The 21,848-nt window shown below is 43.5% G+C and overlaps 1 protein-coding gene across 1 annotated transcript in view; it reads left to right on the top strand.

Annotated features, from left to right (window-relative positions):
• ccm2l (CCM2 like scaffold protein) overlaps positions 1-20,840 on the top strand; it is a 49,283-nt gene extending 28,443 nt beyond the window's left edge. The window contains exons 5-10 of the mRNA XM_041204943.1: positions 674-810; positions 907-1,042; positions 8,454-8,517; positions 8,629-8,776; positions 17,758-17,896; positions 20,010-20,840. Coding sequence (XP_041060877.1) covers positions 674-810; positions 907-1,042; positions 8,454-8,517; positions 8,629-8,776; positions 17,758-17,896; positions 20,010-20,272 — 887 coding nt within the window. The 3' untranslated portion in view covers positions 20,273-20,840. The remainder of the gene's footprint in view (positions 1-673; positions 811-906; positions 1,043-8,453; positions 8,518-8,628; positions 8,777-17,757; positions 17,897-20,009) is intronic.
• Positions 20,841-21,848: the final 1,008 nt, after the last annotated feature.

Below are 21,848 nucleotides of genomic sequence, written 5' to 3'. Positions count from 1 at the left end.
AATCCAATTCATGGAAGCTAAATTCTATTATGTAATTGTGATGTTAATTAATATGGTCCAGACAATTAAGCCATGTCTGCACTTAATTTAGGTGCTTCATTCAGAATGTAATTCAATAAACTTTTATATTAGTATGTGTATAAAGTATGCTGTTCCCCACGTAACATAGATTTTTATACAACTCAACAACATTTCAGTGCAAATCACACACTGTACCATCTTTGCAATTCAAGTTACATTATACAATCATGTTTCCTTCACTCCACACTATTGCACTTGATGTCATAGCAAAATAAAACTTGCTGGAACTATCTTTAAATTTCCCCTGCAGATGTGTGATATAGAAAAACACAGACTGCATATGTTTCATGGACATAACACATCTCAAGGTTAAAATGACATTAATAAATTGCTTGAGTTTTCCTCCAATGGTTGATAACATTATCTCAATCCCTTGGCGTGCACTGCTTAGCAGCACACACAATGCTTTTATCTTACCCAATGAATATTAAAGAAAACAAATTGCTTTTCATGCACCCTTCATTTCATTCACCAGATTTTCTTTCCTGTTCACACTTTATCTTTGCAGTCCCTTTAACTATTTTAATATTATAGGATTGTCTGTAATTTCTATCTGGTTGCATGAATATTACAACTATTTATCTCACATTAGGTCTTGGAGTGGCTGCTGTAGCTGCTGGTGGCAGTTTGGAACGTAGACAAACAACAGGAACTTTGTCTGATCCACAGGAAGCTGTGCCCAATTCAGAAACGGACTGCAACCTAGTGATACTTGCAGTGGACAGTAGAGTGAGCTGTTCTTGTTGTACTAAGAATGAAAAGGTTTGAGATCAATTTTCACAGACGCATGGCAAAATTAATAATCTTAATTTGTTTTGGAACTAGGATTCAGCCGAAGAATATTGTGCCCTCATCTGTCAGGTATTTCGAATCATTTATGGAGATCAGACAATAGACTGTGTGGATCGAGCAGGACTCCATTATACATCCACACCAGACAGACGGTGGTTAATGGAGAGAAGTATGTTTCAAGATGAAAACAGTCATATAACCATCAAAGGCTTGTATCAAATATATTTGTTCAGTGCTGTTGACAGTAGAATCTGGTAACAATCCTAACATTAACAGCGTTGCCATCAAGTAAAAAACATTAATGACAATTTCTATAGTGTTTGCAGAGATATATGCATGACTATTAAAATAATTTGTCACTTCTAAAGACATAAGGGATACATGCCTTTATTAGCCAAGGCATAGAATACAAGCGCAAGGAAGTTATGCTGGAACTGTATAAAACGCTGATTAGGCCACAACTGGAGTATTGCGTGCAGTTCTGGACACCACATTATAGGAAGGATGTGATTGCAATGGAGAGGGTGCAGAGGAGATTTACAGGACGCTGCCTGGGCTGGAGGGTCTGAGCTATGAGGAAAGATTGGCTAGGCTAGGGTTGTTTTCCTTGGAGCAGTGAAGTTTGAGAAGAGACCTGATAGAGGTGTATAAGATTATGAGGGGCATAGATAGGGTGGATAGGAAGGCACTTTTTCCATTAGTAGAGGGGTCAATAACCAGGAGGCATAGATTTAAGGTAAGAGCTAGAAGGCTAAGAGGGGAGTTGAGGAGAATTTTTTTCACCCAGAGGGTGGTGGGAGTCTGGAACCCTCTGCCTGAAAGTGTGGTTGAGTCAGAAACTCTCGTAACATTTAAGAAGAATTTAGATATTCGCTTGCTTTGCCATAGCCTCCAGGGCTCTGGGCTAAGCTCTGGAAAATGGGATTAGTGTAGTCAGATCTTTGCTGACCGGTGCAGACACGATGGGCCAAATGGCCTCCTTCTGTGCTGTAAACGTCTATGAGTCTATAAATCTCAAACCACTTATTTTCTAATGAACTCCATTTTAATAATAGCAGTACCTCTCAAATTCTCAGCCTACCTGTACAGTCCTGTAGTGTAACACTGCTGGAATGCACAGATCTGCATACACACACACACATACACTCAATCTCCTCAACACACACATTCTCACCCTCTCGCAGCGCCAGCCCCCACAACCCCCCCACACACACTTCCCACACTCACTCACTCTCTCCCCAAGACACGCACACACTTACTTCCATCCAAACACAAAAACACACACTCACTCACTCTTCCCCAAACACACACACGTGCGCACACACACGCATGCACACACACACACACACACACACACACAATCTCCCCAACAAACACGCACTCACTCTCACCCAGCACCAACCCTCACCCCCACACACACACTCTCTCTCCCACACGCATTCACACACACTTACTCATACACTCTCTCCCGCACACACGCATACACACGGTAAAGATTACAGCTTGGCAAAGTTAATTTGTGACAGGATCAACTGCAAATGCCTAGTAATTCTATTTGTTAACAGTGATTTTGAAACACAGAGAACCATGGATTGCAGATAACAGTGACTACATTTCAAAAGTCCTCAATTGATTGTAAAGTACTTTGCAACATCCTAAGTTTGTGAAAAATGCTAGATGAGAGTAAAATAGGTATTGTGCAATAGCAAACGTCATGCCTGATCATCTTTTCAATTGAAGTCACACATTTCTACCCAAATAAAAGTCCTTTATTTCTTTTAAATCAGGGGTGGGGAACCTTTATCTTATTACAGGCCATTCTCATATAGGCAAAATCAGTTGCGGGCCACACACATAAAAATCAACCTAATTTAGTATTTTAGAGAGAATACAGAAATATTCAACTCACCCGCTGTTTTAATGCAATGGCTGAATTTGAATGTTATATTGTTAAATATTATTACAGTAATTTAGCTGGCGCTGTTATCCAAATCAAATTTACAATGACGATGATAAATGCTATTTTGAAGGAGCTACTGACACAGGTCCATATTTTTAGAAATGTTGCTGCGGGCCGGATGAAATTGAGCAATGGGCTGGATCCAGCCCACGAGCCATAGGTTCCCCGCCCTGTATTAAATCATTTGATTCAAGGCATCAGATAGTGATAAGCATTTTGAAACATCTTTGAGACCCATGGAATTGTGTTTGATATCGCTCCATGATGTTGTAAATCACTTTGCAGTTTCGTGTGTTTCTGCATGTGCGTGTTTTTGTGTGCACGGATGTTTCTGAGCTGGCATTCAAAATTGTGCCATTTCCAAAAGCATCCCTACTTGCCACAAATCAGGTGAGAAGCAGTTTGGACAAATGTCAGGTGAATGCAAAAGATCCCAAGGCATCGCTTTGAAGAACGCCAGAGGATTTATCTGTCAATCAACATGACAACAAAGCAGATTATCTGGTCATTATCACATTGCTATTTATCACATTGCTAGAATAGTATAAAAATAATATAACATAACCGTATTGACAATTTCAGGGTCACCTTAGATACAGGGGATGAAAAACAATTCCCTGTGACCCCTTCCTCAAAATACAAATGACCCACAATTGCAAATCTGGCAGAATACAAGGACAGGAATTGAATCCTGGTCTCAAGCTTGTTTTACTGCATTACAATTGGGCTGGTTCTCTTTAAAAAAAATGATGCAAGCATTTAATTCAATTCAAAATTTTAGATGTATTAAAAAATAACAGACACAAGTCTATTTGAATATTCATGCTTCCTTTATAAATGTTAACTGTAAATTTGGCTATTATTTATTTTGCATGAATGAAGTGGACCATCGTGTATTTGTGTTCTAGTATAGCTACAAGTTTTATGGACAATCTCTTACTTAGACTGTGGACAAAATAGATTTTTGTCATATCGGTTCACTAACAAACAACAAAGTTTAAAATTTAAAAACTCATTGAGCAGAATTTTGCCCTTGGTGGGCGTGTGGGCCCCACCGGCTTGACGGTGGGCGGACAGCTGACCCCCGCTGCCAAAACGGAGCCCGCCGCCATTTTGAGTGGATGGGCCAATTAAGGCCCGCCCAGCGGCCTGCCCGACAGGAAGTGTTATGCAATTCCTGCGTGGGGGGGGAGGGAATCCCCAGCTGTCAAAGTGCGCTCGTTCGCCCATGCGCACTGCTCCTTGAGACTAAGTGCTGTCTCAGGGGGCTTAGTGACAGTGCACAAAACTTAAAAAATAGAAAAATAAAAATATTATTAACATGTCCCCCTCATATGACAATGTCACACGAGATGGGACATGTTAATAAAAAGGACATAAACTTTATTACACTTTTTAAAAATGGACATGAAACCGCATCCCGCCAGTGGATGAGGTTTCATGTATTATCAGGAGCCCGCTGGGGCTCCTGGCCTACCCGCCAGCCTTAAGGTTGGACGGGCGGGTCTTTCATGATCTTAATGAACCTGTCAATGGCCTTAATCGGTGGGCGGACAGCTGATTTCGCTGTCCACCCGCCTTCCTAAAAACTTAAAGGGACCGGGATGACGTCGGGGATTCCTCCCGATGTCATACCACATCATTTTCCCGTCAATGAGCGGGCCCCGGCCCCAAATCGCCGATGGGAAAATTCTGGCCATTGAATTTCTTTATCCGAGTGATTAGAAGTGAGTTATAGGAAGTCTTGTGATGCAATGAGCAGTGTCCCTGCCTCTGAGTCAGAAGCTCCGGGTTTGAATCCCACCCCAGGAAGGCACTTTTATGTCCTGGCCAGACAAGTTGATTATCAACTTGAAAACCCTTCCAATGCACGCCAATGGCAGGTGGTAAGAACAGGAGAAATTCTCGTCAACCACGTGATGGAAAGAGAGTTGGGGGCTCTATCATCGCTCTCCATATCTCCTGACATGACGTGCATGTAAAAGGGCATTTTGGACTCCCTGAGTGATATAGAACACACACAATTCAAGTCAGTTGCACAGAAATTAAGTTATAAGCTGCAAAGAGCATAAATTGCATTTTATCTTCAGCTTAAATTTTATTATATTCCCATGTTGTGGTATACCCAACTCCTGTAGATATTAACTAATATGTTAGTAAATCTTCCTGAATCCAAGTTTTACTGCAAGTATTGGTAAAATATCAACAAATTGTTCTGAAACAAGCAAGTAATGTGCATTCCTGTTAAAAAGGCACTATGATATTGATCTGTCATTTCACTGATATTTTACAAATAGGAGTGCAGGAGTTTTATTGGTTTAGCATAACCTTAAAATAGTGGAATAAGGGAAAAATAGTCTTAACATTGTGTATTAGACTGTGCAAAGGGAGGAGGGAGAGGTATGTATACAACAATCACAGTTTGGGACACAGGTTGATATTGTGTCTGCAGTGTGGGTTGTGATTTGTCAGTCCTGTATCTGGGCTGCAGAGTAGAATGTTTAGTTTCATAATGGATGACCTGCTCCTTGCAGGGAATTATTGATGTTCCTCTCACAATGGCTGTTCCTTTGTTGGTGATATATTGATATGCAAAGCCTTAGAAAACATCATAAACTAATAACTTGCCTCTTCCACACAATTATGCCAGTTAAGAAACAAATAATTATGAACAGGGATAAGGGATCAGATGAAAAAATTAGATTCAAAATAATTACATTTAGAAAAATATTTAGCTGCATTTGTTACTTTCTCTATGAAAGGGGAAACCATGAAAGAGAAGGAATTCAATTTTAAAAATTTTAAAATCATCCATCAGACAATAAACTTCAATAATAATAAAAACAGAAAATGCTGGGAAAACTGAGCAGACCTGATAGCACCTGCAGAGAGAGAAACAGAATTAATATTTCGCGTCTGTATGACTCTTCTTCAGAGCTAAAGGGAAGTAGAAATGTGATGGCTGTTATGCTAAGATAAAAGCAAAAAACTGCGAATGCTGGAAATCCAAAACAAAAATAAAAATACCTGGAAAAACTCAGCAGGTCTGACAGCATCTGTGAAGAGGAACACAGTTAATGTTTCAAGTCCATATGACTCTTCAACAGAACTAAGGAAAAATAGAAAAGAGGTGAAATATAAGCTGGTTTAAGGGGAGGGTGGGACAAGTATAGCTGGATAGAGGGCCAGTGATAGGTGGAGATAACCAAAAGGTGTCATAGACAAAAGGACAAAGAGGTGTTGAAGCTGGTGATATTATCTAAGGAATGTGCTAATAGGTGACATTAAGGGTAGAAAGCAGGGCGAACAAGGTACAGATAGCCCTAGTGGGGGTGTGGTGGGGGGAAAGGATCAAAATAGGCTAAAAGGTAGCGATAAAACAATGGATGGAAATACATTTAAAAATAATGGAAATAGGTGGGAAAAGAAAAATCTATATAAATTATTGGAAAAAGGGGGATCGGAAAGGGGATGGAGGAGAGAGTTCATGATCTAAAATTGTTGAACTCGTCGCATCTGTTCTGATGATGCCACTTTCAAAAACGGTTCCTCTGACATGTCCTCCTTCTTCCTTAACCAAGGTTTTCCACCCATGGTGGTTGACAGGGCCCTCAACTGTGTCCGGCCCATCTCCCGCGCATCCGACCTCATACCTTCCTCTCCCTCCCAGAACCATGATAGGGACCCCTTGTCCTCACTTATCACTCCACTTGCCTCCGCATTCAAAGGATCATCCTCCGCCATTTCTGCCAAATCCAGCACGATGCCACCACCAAACACATCTTCCCTTCTGTCCCCCTGGTGGCATTCCGCAGGGATCGTTCCCTCTGGGACACTCTGGTCCACTCCTCCATCACCCCCTACACCTCAACCCCCTCCCACGGCACCTTCCCATGCAACCGCAGAAGGTGCAACACCTGCCCCTTCCCCTCTCCTCACCGTCCAAGGGCCCAAACACTCCTTACAAGTAAAGTAGCATTTCACTTGCACTTCCCTCAATTTAGTCTACTGCATTCGTTGCTCCCAATGCGGTCTCCTCTACATTGGAGAGACCAAACGCAGACTGGGTGACTGCTTTGCAGAACACCTTCGGTCTGTCTGCAAGCATGACCCAGACCTCCCTGTCGCTTGCCATTTCAACACTCCACACTGCTCTCATGCCCACATGTCTGTCCTTGGCCTGCTGCAATGTTCCAGTGAAGTTCAACGCAAACTGGAGGAACAGCACCTCATCTTCCGACTAGGCACTTTACAACCTTCTGGACTGAATATTGAGTTCAACAATTTTAGATCATGAACTCTCCCCTTCATCCCCACCCCCTTTCCAATCCCCCTTTTTTCCAATAATTTATATAGATTTTTCTTTTCCCACCTATTTCCATTATTTTTAAATGTATTTCCATCCATTGTTTTATCTCTACCTTTTAGCCTATTTCGATTCTTTCCCCCCACCCCACCCCCACTAGGGCTATCTGTACCTTGTTTGTCCTGTTTTCTACCCTTAATTAGCATATTCCTTAGATAATATCACCACCTTCAGCACCTCTTTGTCCTTTTGTCTATGACATCTTTTGGCTATCTTCACCGATCACTGGCCCTCTATCCAGCTCTACTTGTCCCACCCCCCCTTAAACCAGCTTATATTTCACCTCTTTTCTATTTTTCCTTAGTTCTGTTGAAGAGTCATATGGACTCGAAACGTTAACTGTGTTCCTCTCCACAGATGCTGTCAGACCCGCTGAGTTTTTTCCAGGTATTTTTATTTTTGTTATGGCTGTTATACTGTTTAAGAGGGGGTGGAGCAGGTGGGACAAGATAGAGGGTCAGGAATAGGTGACAGCTAAGGAGAGATTGACAAAGATGTCATGGACACAAGACAAAGGGAGTGTTAATGGTAGTGGTAAAGAGTAAAGCCAGTGCTGATAGTGGCATAACGGTAAGACAGCAGAATGTGTTAATAGCAGAACAAGGGTCAGCAAAATATAAAACCAAGTGACAGATGGCCCTGTGGGGGGTGGGGCTGGGAGTTTGGGGAAAAAGGATTAAAAATGAACAAATAAATAAAAGAATAAATGAAATTTTAAAATATAAAATAAATAAATAAAAATTGGATTTCAAAAAGGGGTCAAGATGGAGGAGAGAGTTCATGGTCTGAAATTGTTGGACTCAATGTTAAGGCTGGAAGGCTGTAAGGTGCCTAATCGGAAGATGAGGTGCTGTTCCTCCAGTTTGTGTTGGGCTTCACCGGAACATTGCAGCAGGCCAAGGATGGACATGTGGGCATGAGAACAGGATGGTGCATTGAAATGGCAAGCGACCCTAAAGTCTGGGTCATGCATGCGGACTGAGCGAAGGTGTTCCGCAAAGTAGTCACCCAGTCTGCGTTTAGTCGTCCCAATGTAGAGGAGACTGCATTGGGAGAAGCGAATGCAGTAGACCAAATTGAAGGAGGTGCAAGCGAAGTGCAGAAAACTTCCTTTGTGTAAAATGTCTATGTCAGAAATATATACTTGATTAGTTACAAAGTTCAGTTATAACTAATTTTCCTAATCGTGTGAAGCACTGTAGCTCTTTCAAATTTTCCATTCTGCTAACAGTGTCCTTTTCACTGATTCTTCAGGTGACAGCAGACAAACTGCTCAGACATATGGCTATGAAGCAGATTTTAGCTGCTGCAGTTCTTTGTAAGTAATCTTGATTCTGGAAGTGTGTTTTGAACAACACTTGAATAATAGGCATAGAGCTTCCCTATTTTAATCTGCTTTGTTTCAAGTGCCTTTTTTTTCTGAGCACAGCGATGGATCACAGGACATATTTGATCCTTACTGCAGTGGCAGCTCTTCCCCTTCATACCGAGAATCACAATTCAGCCAAGGCACAGCTGGTAGTGAGAGTGACCAGAGTAGCACTGGTGCTGATCTGCTGCAGGATTATATGACAACTGTAAGTAAATATTGTGTGCATCACAAGTGAGAAATTTCCAAGTATATTCATCAAAAGTGACAGTATCAATTTTACACTGATTGAAGTGCAGAAATGTTTCAGCCTTTCTTTCTCACCTTATTCTAATTGCTTTATTTAGTCTACTGTCCCTGTCACAGAGGTTACTCAAATATAGCAGCATCATTTCCAAAGCAAAGCTTTTGAATTGGTGAATTGCAGTTTTTTTTTATTCTACTCTACCCTTGCACCTCCTGTCTTGAATTAAATCCCTGGTGCAATAATCCTTAAGATGTCAGTCTTCCTGCTTATCATTAGGTAATGAGCTTTGGCAGGCTTATTCAACGGCTGGTGTCATCACGGTTGAATCTAGCCCTGTCTTCATCCAAAGCTTCTACACCCTTACAACACGTAGTAAAGAATTGTTGAATGTGAGCATGATCAGGAATCTTGGTTGTTTTTCACCTTCCCATTACTGAGGCCAAGTCATGATCTGCGTCACCCACCTTGGTTGAGGTTAACCAACTGAGCAAAAATCATTCATTCATTCAGGATCTTCCTGGCATTTATGCCCAGTGTTAGACCTCATTGCATGCCCATCCATTGAGCCAACCAGGAGATTGATGATATCGTCAAAACAACTATAAGCTAGCTTATTGCATTTCCCTCTTTGAACAGCACTCCTAGTAACTGGTCACAAGAGTGCCATTCACAGATCTCCAACAAACCTTCAGCCTGAGACTTCACAATGGTTTCTTCTATACTTGGTAGCTTCATTATTTTGCTTCACAAAACACAAGCCTCAAACTGTGCTCGGGGTGGACTTTTCCCGTCTCACCAGTGGCGGGTTTCACGACGAGCGGGAGAGGAAAAATCAGAGCGAGGCCAAAAGTCGGATTCCCGCTGGCGGAAAGACAAGTTGGAGTTATCCCCTCGCCACTTTCATGGTGGGATGATGGCGGGTCTGCTTTCCTGCTGATCCACGTCAGGCACGCCATTTGCATGCATTAGCATGTCATGAATACTCATTAAAAATGCAACTTGCCAGAATCACACTCCGCCTCCCAATTATGTGCCACACGAGTAGGAAATTAGACCAGTCTACATCACGACCAGATATAAATGACGTGCAACTGTCCACCCTCACTTCACTTGTGACTTCCAGATGAGTGCAACATTCAAAGCCCAGGTACAACAGCAATGGCAGTGTTAGCCCACACTGGTGGTTGAGTACGGTGGGGCTACTCACCGTGGTTGCCTCGGTTGTTGAGCTGGGCTGCTCACCGTTGTTGCTGCTTTACTCTGGCAGGAAAGCATTGCGTGCTGTGAGCCTCAGGCAGGGCTGCACTCTAAAACAGAATCCAGCATGGCGAGCGGGGTGGGGGGAAGCGGGGGAGCAGGGGGGCAGTGGAGATGACAGAGACATAATGGTGAAGGCAGTTTGGGAGGGTTGGAGGGGGAGGGTGCAATGGCAGGCAGAGGGAAGATTGGGGCTGGGGAAGCTGAAGCCTGACATGAAACAGTAGAATGCAGACAAGGAGGGGGAAGGGGGGGTGGTTGATGGGATTTTATTTGCATGAAGGTGACGCGATGCACACAGACTCTAGGGTCTGGCGGGTGGAGGGGATATTGGGCTAGTGTGGCACGATGGGTTGCACAGAGACTCATGGAGTGGGGGGATGCTGGCGGGGGTGGAGGTGGTGGTGAAGAGGAATAGTCTTGTGGTCATTCGCTGAGCAGCCAGAGAGCTGAGTGAAATACAGTCATAACCCCGGACTGATTCCAAGAGGTCAGGGTGAGAAATTAAAGGCAGTCCTGAGATTCTGTGGGCCATTCTACCGAGCTAAGCATCACACTCACATTGTGTTCTTGCTCCAGGGAGGTGCATGCTCAATGAGGATCAGGCACAGCTTGCTGTGCAAGGAGTGTTCATAGTCTCACAGCCAGTGGTGATGAGGGTGCCTGGCTTGGTCCTGGGCTACAGATAGGATGGCCATGGTCTAGAGAGGCATCTGCAGACTGGAAAAGGTGGGAATGTAATGGACAGGTACTCGAAACTCTCTTGGGCAGGTTGGGGGGGGATCACCTCTGTATGTGACCATGTACACAGCCTCAAGATGGGGAGGGATGAGATCCACATGGGGCATGGGGACGTCAACAGTGATGGGTTCTGGAGGAGGGCTGGAATGTCCACCACAACAACAATGGGATTCTGGGTTACTGGGGGAGGCTGGAGAATCACCGGATGGAGTTTGACCCCCACATCGTGAGGTTCCAGGAAGATCGGGGGGACCTGAACTGTGACAGGGGGAGTGTTGAAGCTGGCCTCAAAATAAAAATGCAGCACCACATCATGTGAACCCAAAGTTATGATGCAGTTTAAGGTCAAAACTGAAAAAGAATCTGCAAGGGAGTTGGCTGAGGCAGGGAAGAGCTCATGGCTGGACCCGGGAGCCCCAACAGGGTCACTCTCACACTGCTTAGAGTAACAGCATGGAACTGGGGTCTGAGCTGATAGGACTCAAGAACAGTTTATTGAGAAGGTGCAATTGAAGCCATTGATATTTGGAGCACTTTAACGTGAGACTGCAGGAGTCATTGGGTTCACAATGAAGTTGATCAATTTGAGCATTAACAGGGAGGAATGTGAGAATGGAAGATTCAGCCAACCATGAAGGGAGCACAGCTGCTGGATATCTGCAAAATGATCAGTGAAAGCCTCTAAGGTGCTTCCCCTATTTGGCATGGCTAACAGGTCAAAGGGCTGGGAGAACATTCTCTGCCAGGGCTCCTGAAGGTCATCGCCACTTTTAATTGTTTTGCCAGTGGGTCGTTCCAGGATCCATAGGGGACCTATATGGCATCTCACAGTCCTTAACACATAAATGTATCAGGGAGATGACGGATGCCCTTTACAGTAAGGCTCATCATCATGTACAGTTCACACTGGATGAAGTTAGCCAGGCTGCTAGATTCCTGGATTTTGTGGCAATCTCTGTGGCGATCGATTACACACATGTGGCTTTGAGAGCTCCATGCAGCAGCCCCTGATGTTCATCAACAGAAAACGTTTAACTGGCGTGCAACATTTGTGCCAGATAGCCTGGGCATTCCCATGACTCTGACATCCTGTAGCACTCCCATGATTTCAAAGGGCTGCAGTGCTTACAGGGCTGGCTGCTTGGTGATGAGGGCTGCCTGGCATCATCCTCAAAGTGCCTCAGAGGAAAGATACAACATGGTACATAGCTCAACAAGATCCATCAAAGAGCAGATTGTTGGCATCCTGAGGATGTGCTTCCGATGATTGGACCGCTCAGCTAGGACTCTGCAGAACTCTCCAGAGAGGGTGCCCCGCATAGTCATGGTCTGTTGCGCCCTGCACAACCTGGCACTTCAAAGGGGAGATCACTTGCCAGAAAGAGACATGGAGGAGGGAGAGCCCATCAAACGTTGAAGACCTGGAAGGACAGCAACGTGAAGAGGGTGATGATGGAGAGCTTCCACGTGACGTTGTAATCAAAGCTGCAAGAGTGGAAGATGTGCCTGTGACACGTTCATAGCCACGAGGTTCCAGGAGGGATAAAATGCAGGCAAGGGCACCCTAGTGGATTTCCCCTGCCCCTTAGTGGCATGCCGGTGACCTGAAAGGCCTTTACAACCACTAACATCGAGAGCCAGATCAGCATTGGGCCTTGGACATCCAACCCTCATGTTTCACCAGGCTCTAATCTTTGAAAAAGGTCAGCAGCCAAAGCTGTTTGTAGCCACTCTGGGAAGTGAAAGCCAGCATGCCAGCTCAAAGTCTGTGTCAAATGGACTTGATGCAGCTGAGGCCTCCAGAATGAGACACTTCTTGCGGCTGCAGAGATTCACACATTTCTGGAGAGACCATCATGGCTGCTTTGGCACAAACATTGAAGGCAGCCATTTGATGATGAGTAGTAACTCTCCAATACAACTGAGCACACATAACTCCATGGTGTCTTTTAGTGAATATCACTTCCTAACACAATTTGCAGTTACTTTCAATAAAGAGGTTGACACATCTCCCAGGCATTACACAAGGGGTCATTAACTTATGAGTAACTTAAATGAGTCAGCTGGACATCACAGGAATCACCTCACAAAGCGGGGTGATCATGGATGGAAGCTTGGGTCACCCTCGCTATAAGCAGCCACATAGGTGCATTCAAATGAACACAATGCATTCAAATGACGAGACCATTGTCATGAACAGCAAATGTATTTACAAAGGTGCATGAGTAAATACCCTTGATTCAAAATTGATATCAAGGTTTCTTAATGTTTTTAACACTACCGCTATGTCTTATTGCATCCCTGACATCTGCAGTGGAGTGGAGGCAGCCTGCTGACTGCTACACCTTGTTGTCTTTGATGACTTTGGCGGGCATCCTCTGGAGGCTGAGGCCTGCAGGGCCCAGCCTGCTTTGGGTTTCCTGCTGTGAGGTAGGTGCACCCTCCTCAGCCTGTGCAGCTGGAGGTCATAGGGTCAGAGGCAGAGGGGATTGGGATTGGCTGGACACTCACAGAGTCACCTCAGTGGATGGCTGTCCAACTGCTAGCCCTCCTCCCTGTGAGTGCCTGAGGGCCTCTGATTCCATGAGGAGAAAGGGCTTTTGGAGGGAGGTCAAGGTGTCTCACACCAACCCTCGCCTAGCCACTGATGTACCCCACCAATACCTATAGCGATAAAGTGAAGGCCCAAGTGCAAATCCAGCAGAATCTGCTGGACGTAGGTCTCTAAGGCGGTCGCCTCCCTTCCCGTGGAGGCCTCAAGGCGCTCATATGTCAAAGCCATGACATGAGACAGAACGTAAACGGACTCCTCCATTTTTTGTTCCAGTCTGTTCACTGCCTGTCACAACTCTGCCTGATGTACCACCGCTTGTCTTTGCATCTTCAGCATGTCTGCAATGGCCGCTTCCAGTGGCTCATCATCTGACTCTTACTCAGTGGGTGCCTGTTCTCCCAGCAGTCCTCCAAGAAGAGACCTGGGCTGTCAGTGCCTCCAACTGATGTGGAGACGTATCAGTGAGGTCTCCAGAAACTAGCTGCTAGCCTAATCTAGAACTATGACCCACTGGGGGTGTGTCTCTGTGCTGTTGGAGGGTGCAGATGAATGCAGTGACAGATCTTCTTCAGATGGCTCCTCAGCGTCCTCCTCTGAAGTGGCCTGGGCGCTGGAGCTTATGTTGCCCATGCTGGTGTGTCTGGATTTGCTGCTGCCTGTAAGGGAGAGAAGATAGATTTAGTTCATTAACAGGCTGAATACAACATTGCATGTCACTCACTGAGAGTGCCAGGATGTGAACAACTCATGGAGGGTTCATGCATACTGGCTTGCTGGGAGAGGCCGATCTCATCATCACCATAGGAGCAATCTCTATCCTCCCCTGCCAACTCGATGGCATCCTCCGCTAATCTGGAGAACTCCAGTGTGTCGACCGTCCCTCCTCCAGTCTGGGGTCTCTCCCTCTTGTTGTGGGCAAGCTTGGCCTGCATGAAGACAAATGGATGGGATGACGTAAGAAGGGTTGGAGAAGAGGTTGGGGAGCATGCATGCCTCCTGCATGTGCTGAGCCCTCCCCAGTAAGGGCTGAAGATGTTGCTTTTGCAGGATGATAGATGAGATGATGTTAAATAGGCTTTAAATGCTGATATTTCCCCACTAATATTGTGTGAGATCCCCGAGCTCTGGGATGCTTTGAGTCCATGATGCCGTTTTGAGAGTGTGAGCTTGGGGTGAGCTGAATATTGACTTATCCTGGCGTTGCAAATGAGATCACTCATCCTCTTCCTGTACTGGATGGCATTTCTCTGGCTGTTGCCCACGGAGCTGACCTCCTTCACGACTGCCTCCCAAGCCTGGGAAAAAGAACCTCCAGGTGCTGGCCAACACCTCTAATTCAAGCCTCCAGGGAAGTGTGGCACTCTTATTGTTCCTTGGAGCCATCTCAGGAACTTCAATTGCTGGGCACACAGCTGGGCAACAGAGAGTAAATTTTGCGTTCCGATGGTGTTTAAATATGGCGCCAGGGACTTCGACCCAATGAGGTGACAGTGGTGGATGAGTCAGTGCCTAGCCTGCCATGTGATTCAGCAAGCAGCTTGCTTATGCACAATTAATGAAGTTTCAAGCAGAAGATTGAGCGTGAGAACCCACCCTGCCATTCAGCGGGAAACTTGCCACTAATCCCGCACACCACAGCACTTAGTCTCCAGAGCGAAAAATTTAGCCCATACAAAATTCAGTTATATACTTAACTAATTAATTGTGGTGACATATTTGTATTCCAGCACAGCAAAAGATTTTTGTCCGACTTGTATATATTATTACTAACCTTGTGGCCCTGAAATCAGGCTATTATCTGTTTTTCAAGTACTAAATGGCCTCCTAATCTTAGGGTACAGTAGGTAGGAAGCATATGTTCATTACAAGCCAAAAGATTGTTGCCCGCCATATTGGTAAAGGCCAAAATATTAAGGTGAAGTGCCCATGCACTAATAAAGGACCTAATGCTTATTTGAGGCACCCACTGCAAAATTAATTTGCTCTGAGGCAGCCAGCAACTTGGGAAAACAAGGCCTATGAGGGAACATAGATATAAGATTGGCCATTACAAATTTAATACAGAGAGCAGGAGAAACCATGTTATACAGAGGGAGGCGAGACTCTGGATTCCACTACCAATGTTAGTGATTGAAGCATTAATAGTGTCAACTTTCAAGAATAATTTAGATAATTAATTGATTGAAGGTAAAAGGATATAGGAACACTGTGGCACATGGGATTTAGGGCTACAACTCATGTGGAGTGAAAACACCAATATGAACCAGTTGGGCCCTACAACGGGACTTGGGCATCCCTGAGTCAGGAGGGGAAAACTGTTGTAATATACCTTTAAGGGATAGCAGCATGATATGAGAAGGGAAGTGTATCGTGCAGTCCTGTCTTAGTTTCACTTTTGCTTTAGAGCAGAACACACACACGTGCACATGCTCTGCTGCTGGTGTCTTCAAGCTTTCTACCTATGTATAAATGTTCTTGTGGGCCTATTCTATTAAATGAACCCACAGCTTGTTTACACAATCCCTTACGAACAATTGGTGTTTATATCAGTATAACAACATGACAATTTCTGACCTCAGTTAGAAATGACACAAGGTAAGGACAGAATTGGTCATGGCTCTGATGCCTTATGCATTTGAATAGCCTGTCAGTACTCATTATCTAGGGTCACATATTGATAATGGCCAGTGATTGAGGTAATGGAGGATGTCTGGTGCCTGTGGAACTGTATGTCCAGAAGGAGTCAATACCTTTAGGAGGGAAGAGAATTCATTACCTTTATATTATAATAAATGCTTATCTTACAGTCCCTTGTCCACTTCTGATTTGCTCTACAGACTACTTGCTATTATTGAGATTTGCTGTCCTTATTCTCCACCTTCTCAAACCTAAAATTTAGTCCAATCTCTGCTCTGCCTTCCCACTACTGGAGTTTGCTCCTCTTGTTTAAATCATACATCCATGATCTGAGTATTATATTTAAAATCTGCCCTTGTATAAAGATCCTGTGGTAGGAAGGGATTGTGAAGCAAGCCAGTTCTTTATAACCAGGGATATATACCACCATTGCTCTTGTGTTGTAAATGAAACAGAGCACAAATGTAATACCATTTGTTAAACAGACATTTTATTGCACAGATGAGCTTTTGAAACCTCAAAGGCCTCTTCTGTAACTGATGTACTACTTACCCTGAGCGAGCTATGAAGTAAATTTATACCACTGTCAGCAGAGTATGACAAAATCATTCTAATGTAGTGGTTTATAAAAATAATACTTTATCTGCCAAAAAGAATGTCAATACAGTCTGGAGACCATGAAATGCTGTACAGAATTACAGGGCAACATTTCACAGGGATAACATTGCACAAGACAGCGGTATATCTTTCACTTAAGTGAGCTTTGGATTAGGTCCAGGTGAAATTTCTTTGGTTTTCACTGGATCTATAATGCAAGAGAATGCCTACATCATGTAGAGAAGTTGGAAACTCTGCCTTCTCAGTATAATTGACCCCAAAAACACAATCGACAGAATCCACAAGTGAAGAAAACTCCTTTTTGGTTACAATGTTGATGTATGGGGAACTTCAATTAAAAAAATATATAATATGTACCAGACAGCAAACTTCAGCAGGGGATGGGTGGTGGGGGAGGGTGGGAGGTGGAGGGCGGATGTTTAGGATCAACAAAGCTTATAACTGGGCAGAGGGGAATAGGAATATTTTTTAAAATGTCTTGTTTTCAGCACATGGACAGAGATCCCAATCAACATTTGGATAAACCTTGTTGAGTTCAGCCATGGACAATTGTTCCACACCCAACAGTTTGGCAGAGTTTAGTTCATCAACGGAGGCAATATTAATAGCTTTTCCCTATATATAAAAGAACACTCAATGTCTTTCATTTGCTCTTCTCTGTGCTTCCTTTCTTCTTTGAGCAGATAAACATGTTGAAATTTTTCTATCTGTGACTGTATCTTTCACAGTACAGGATGTTCTTCTTATTGGTCGATATATCTGACCTGAACAAAGAATGTAGGCAGTCAAAGTTAAGAGTTGTATATCTGAAATGCCGGGGATCATTTTTTTTTAAAAAGGCCCACACTTGTTTCAGAATTATCATTGATGTAGGGATTTATTAATCCTTCTGAATGTTATTATGTAAAACCTATGTTATCCTATTAAAAGTTTCCCAAACATCTGCAGAAGTTGGAAGGTTTTAGGTTCCATCCGTCAAATGTTCACTTCTTGTTAATGATGTTTTCAGGGTAATTTAAATGATATCAGCCATATGTGCCACAGATAACAGTAAAATATAGCTATCAAAACGCATGTGATGAGTCATAGAGCTTTTCACTGAAATTATTGTGCTTATCTTTTGGGCTTTTTATAGCTGAGAACAAAGTTGTCAGCACAAGAAATTCAGCAGTTTGCTTTGCTGCTCCGTGAGTATCGAACTGGCGCTTCAGTTGAAGATTACTGTGCAGAACTCCTTCACCTTTATGGAGAAAAACGGAAGTTCCTTCTTTTAGGTAAAAGCTTGTCTTTGTGGATGTCACAGCTGGTGAACTCAATCTTAGACTGAAGTAGACTAGTGAAAGATTCCTCTTCTGACTGAATAAATCATTTTAAAATGTATTTTAAATGTAGGATGGACACAAGGTGATGGTTCAGCAGTAAAACAGGATGCTCTGGCCAGAATAAATTAGCAAAATGGCACGTAGGAACAAGTGATTAGAATTTGGGGTTGTATCTAGCATTTTGTATCTGTTATCAAAATTGTCACTTGCATCGTCTTACATAAACCAACTCAATTAAAAAAGTCCAGCCACACTTCAGTCTCCAGTAGGAATAAAGCATAGCATCAGTTAAACCCATGTCATTTTTGATAAAGCGCTTTTGATGTAATAATTTAATGCATTACTTCTACACAGTCAAAGATAAGAACTAATCAGCACAAACAGGACAGTAACACAGTTTTGCAATTAGAATAGCACAACGTTAACTGTGTTCAATTTAGCACCATGTAACTAATTGCTCATGCTTTTTAAATATGCATTCTCAGTAGGTGGAATTCCTCATTAAAGGAGATGGTGGCATAGTGGTCATGTCACTGGACTAGTAATCCAGAGGCCCAGGTTAATGTTCTGGGCCATGGGTTGAAATCCCACCACAGCAGCTGGTGGAATTTTATTCAATTAATAAAATCTGGAACTGAAAGCTAGTCTCAGACCATGAAGCTATCACCGATTGTTGTAAAAACCTATTTTGTTCACTGATGTCCTGTAGGGAAGGAAAGCTACCATCCTTATCTGATCTGGCCTGCATGTGACTCCAAACCCACACCAATGTGGTTGACTCTTAACTGTCCTCTGAAATGGCCTAGCAAGCCATTCAGTTCAAGGGAAATTGGGATGGGCAACAAATGCTGACCTTGCCAATGACAACCATTACCAGTATCCACTTAGAAAAACGTCTCCTCAGTAACTTTCAGATCTAAATACCAGTTCTTGTTTCTATGCTAAGGCATTTGTGTAACTTTGTTAGTGATAATAAAGAACAAAGGAGAATAGAATACATGCTGTGATTATAAGATTGTTCCTGTGTTCTAAATTGAAATGATGCACTTCTGACTGGTTTAATGTATTTTAAGAAGTAATTTCTCAGTGATCACTTCACAAAAATCTATTGGCTAACCAGCATGATAGAAAAATCATTATGATATTGCTTCAGATTTTCTCTTTACTCTGGCTTTTAATCTGGCCCTGTTTGGAGGGGGAAGGAAGGTAATGAGCTTCTTGATTTCTGCATCTATTACATTAAATTGAACCTGAAAAGCTATTGGTGGTCTATGATCTTCACATTTGACCAAAATTGATTATTGTATTGGTAATGGAGTTTGCACAAGTATTTTATATTAGCATATGGGACAGAGTCAGGCCTTTGGAACTAGAGTCAATTAGGTCCATGGCATGACGCCCATGGATGGCCAATCCAATGTTTGCTTTCTGAATTAATGCCCAATGCCTTATTCTGCCACCAGTGGCAGTTGTAGGGGGCTTGCCATGCAGAGAGCACAACAAGCAAATCCGTGCGGGGTTGTCTGCATACTTCCAGGGGCTGGGGGGAGGGGGCGGGGTTGTCCCTTGTTCAAAGGCACTTAGTGCCTGATCAAGGGACCCAGCTTTGAGAAGGGAGAGGGTGAGGGTGCACAGAAAGCCACCGCCTGCGTATCCTCCTCCCCGAGACTCCCCTCCCACCATCATTCACCTATGGCCTGGGATCCAGCGACAATCCTTGGCCTTGAATGGATGGCATAGCGGCATCGGCTACCACCTCTCCAGTGGCTCTGCAGTTCAATACAGCTGCCAGCCTCTGATTGGCTGGCAGCACTTGGCAGGCAGAGCTTCTACCCCCTGGGTCCTTGTTTTCAGGGAAGGCCCACTGCTATCCAGTTAAATGTCCCATCGGCACTCAATGTGGCAGGCCTTCTCTAAATGAGGGGACTTGGGGCTCCTGCCAGCTCTCCAGCCAGCAGGCCAGATCCCTGTTCCCTCCATTATATCCAGCCCAATGTTTCAATATTTGTAGCTTTCCTCAGGGAAAATTTTGAGTTAATTAATTTATGTCTCATTCTTAACTTAGGAATGCGGGCCTTCATACCTGATAAAGACACAAGCTATTTTGAGAGCTTCTTAGAAACCATTGGAATTAAAGATGGAAGAGGGATATTGACAGACAGTTTTGGAAGAATCAAGAGAAGCATGAGTAATACATCAGCATCTGCTGTCAGAAGTTATGACAGCTGGTCTGTGCCTTCAGAATCAGATACCTTTGAAAGAATGATTTCAAATATTACACATGACATAGAAGCTTTAGGATGTGATGCCGAAGATGATTTACTGTGAGCAACGTAATGACGTTCTATCACTTTGTTTAACTAATTGATCACAGAATTGCTACAGTGCAGAACGAAGCCATCCTCCTCACAGTTCACAACGTTTTCAAGTTTCATATCTGCAAGTTTTGAGATTGTGCCCTGCACACCAAGGTCTAGGTCATTAATATATATATCAGGAAAAGGAAGGGTCCCAACACCAATTCCTGCGGAACTCCACTACAAACATTCCTCTAGTCCAAAAAACACACATTAGCCTCTACTTTCTGTTTCCTGTCACTCAGCCAATTTTATATCTATGCTGCTACTGTCCCTCTTATTCCATGAGCTATAACTTTGTTCACAAGTCTATTGTGTGGCACTGTATCAAATGCTTTTGGAAGTCCTTTTACACTATATCAACCCTTTTTGTTATCTCCTCAAAAAACGCCAGCAAGTTAGTTAAACATGATTTTCCTTTAACAAATCCATGCTTACTTTCCTTAATTAAGCTGAATTTGTTCATGTGACTATTAATTTTGTCTCAAGTTATTGCTTCTAGAGATTTCCCACCACTGAAGTTGAACTCACTGGCCTATCGTTGCTGGGCTTATCTTTACTTGATTTTTTTGAACAAGGGTGTAACCTTTGTAATTCTCCAGTCCTTTGGCACCACCCCTGAATCTAAAGCAGACTGTAAAATAATGGCCAGTGCCTCCAGAATTTCCAGTCTCACTTCCCTCAGTATTTTTGGATGCATCTTATCTGCTCCTGGTGCCTCTTTAAGTACATGCAGCCATTCCAATACTTCTTCCTTATTGATTTTAAATCCTACAAGTGTCTGAATTACCTCCTCTTTCACCATGACCTACCTGAACAATAGGCTACCTTCAAAGGAGATATAGTTTAGGCACAATCAAGGTCTATTCCCACAAAGGGGAAAGGTAAGGCAAACAAATTCAGAGCACCCTGGATGACAAAAGGGATCGAGATTAAGATGAAGAAGAAAAAGAGTGCTTAAGGCTGATGTCAGTTGGATAATACAATGGAGAGCCAGGCTGAATATAGGAAGTTCCTTGGTAAAGACAGATGCAAACTATTCATTTAATACCTCAGCTAGACCGCCTGCCTTCAAAGTCCCCTTTTTTATTATTTATTCACTCATGGAATGTTTGCGTTGCTGGCTAGGCCAGTATTTATTGCCCATCTCAAATTACCTGTGAGAAGGTGGAGGTCAGCTGCCTTCTTGAACCGCTGCAGTCAGCATGGTGTAGGTACAGCCACAGCGCTGTTAGGGAGGGAGTTCCAGGATTTTGATCCAGCAACAGTGAAGGAACAGCAATATATTTCCAAATCAGGATGGTGAGTGGCTTGGAGGGGAACTTCCAGGTGGTGGTGTTCCCATGTGTCTGCTGCCCTTGTCTTTCCAGATGGTACTGGCTGTGGGTTTGGAAGGTGCTGTCTAAGGAAGCTTGATTTGTTCCTTTTAGGTCCCTAATCACCTACTCCTCCTTTTACCACCTTTTTAATATTTATATGCCAATCGAACACTTTGGGGTTCTGTTTTATGTTAGCTGCCAGTCTCTTCATACTCTCTCTTTCTTCTC

The sequence above is a fragment of the Carcharodon carcharias genome, chromosome 14, assembly GCF_017639515.1.
Source record: "Carcharodon carcharias isolate sCarCar2 chromosome 14, sCarCar2.pri, whole genome shotgun sequence".
Taxonomy (NCBI): domain Eukaryota; kingdom Metazoa; phylum Chordata; class Chondrichthyes; order Lamniformes; family Lamnidae; genus Carcharodon; species Carcharodon carcharias.
This window is presented reverse-complemented; position numbering and strand designations above follow the sequence as displayed.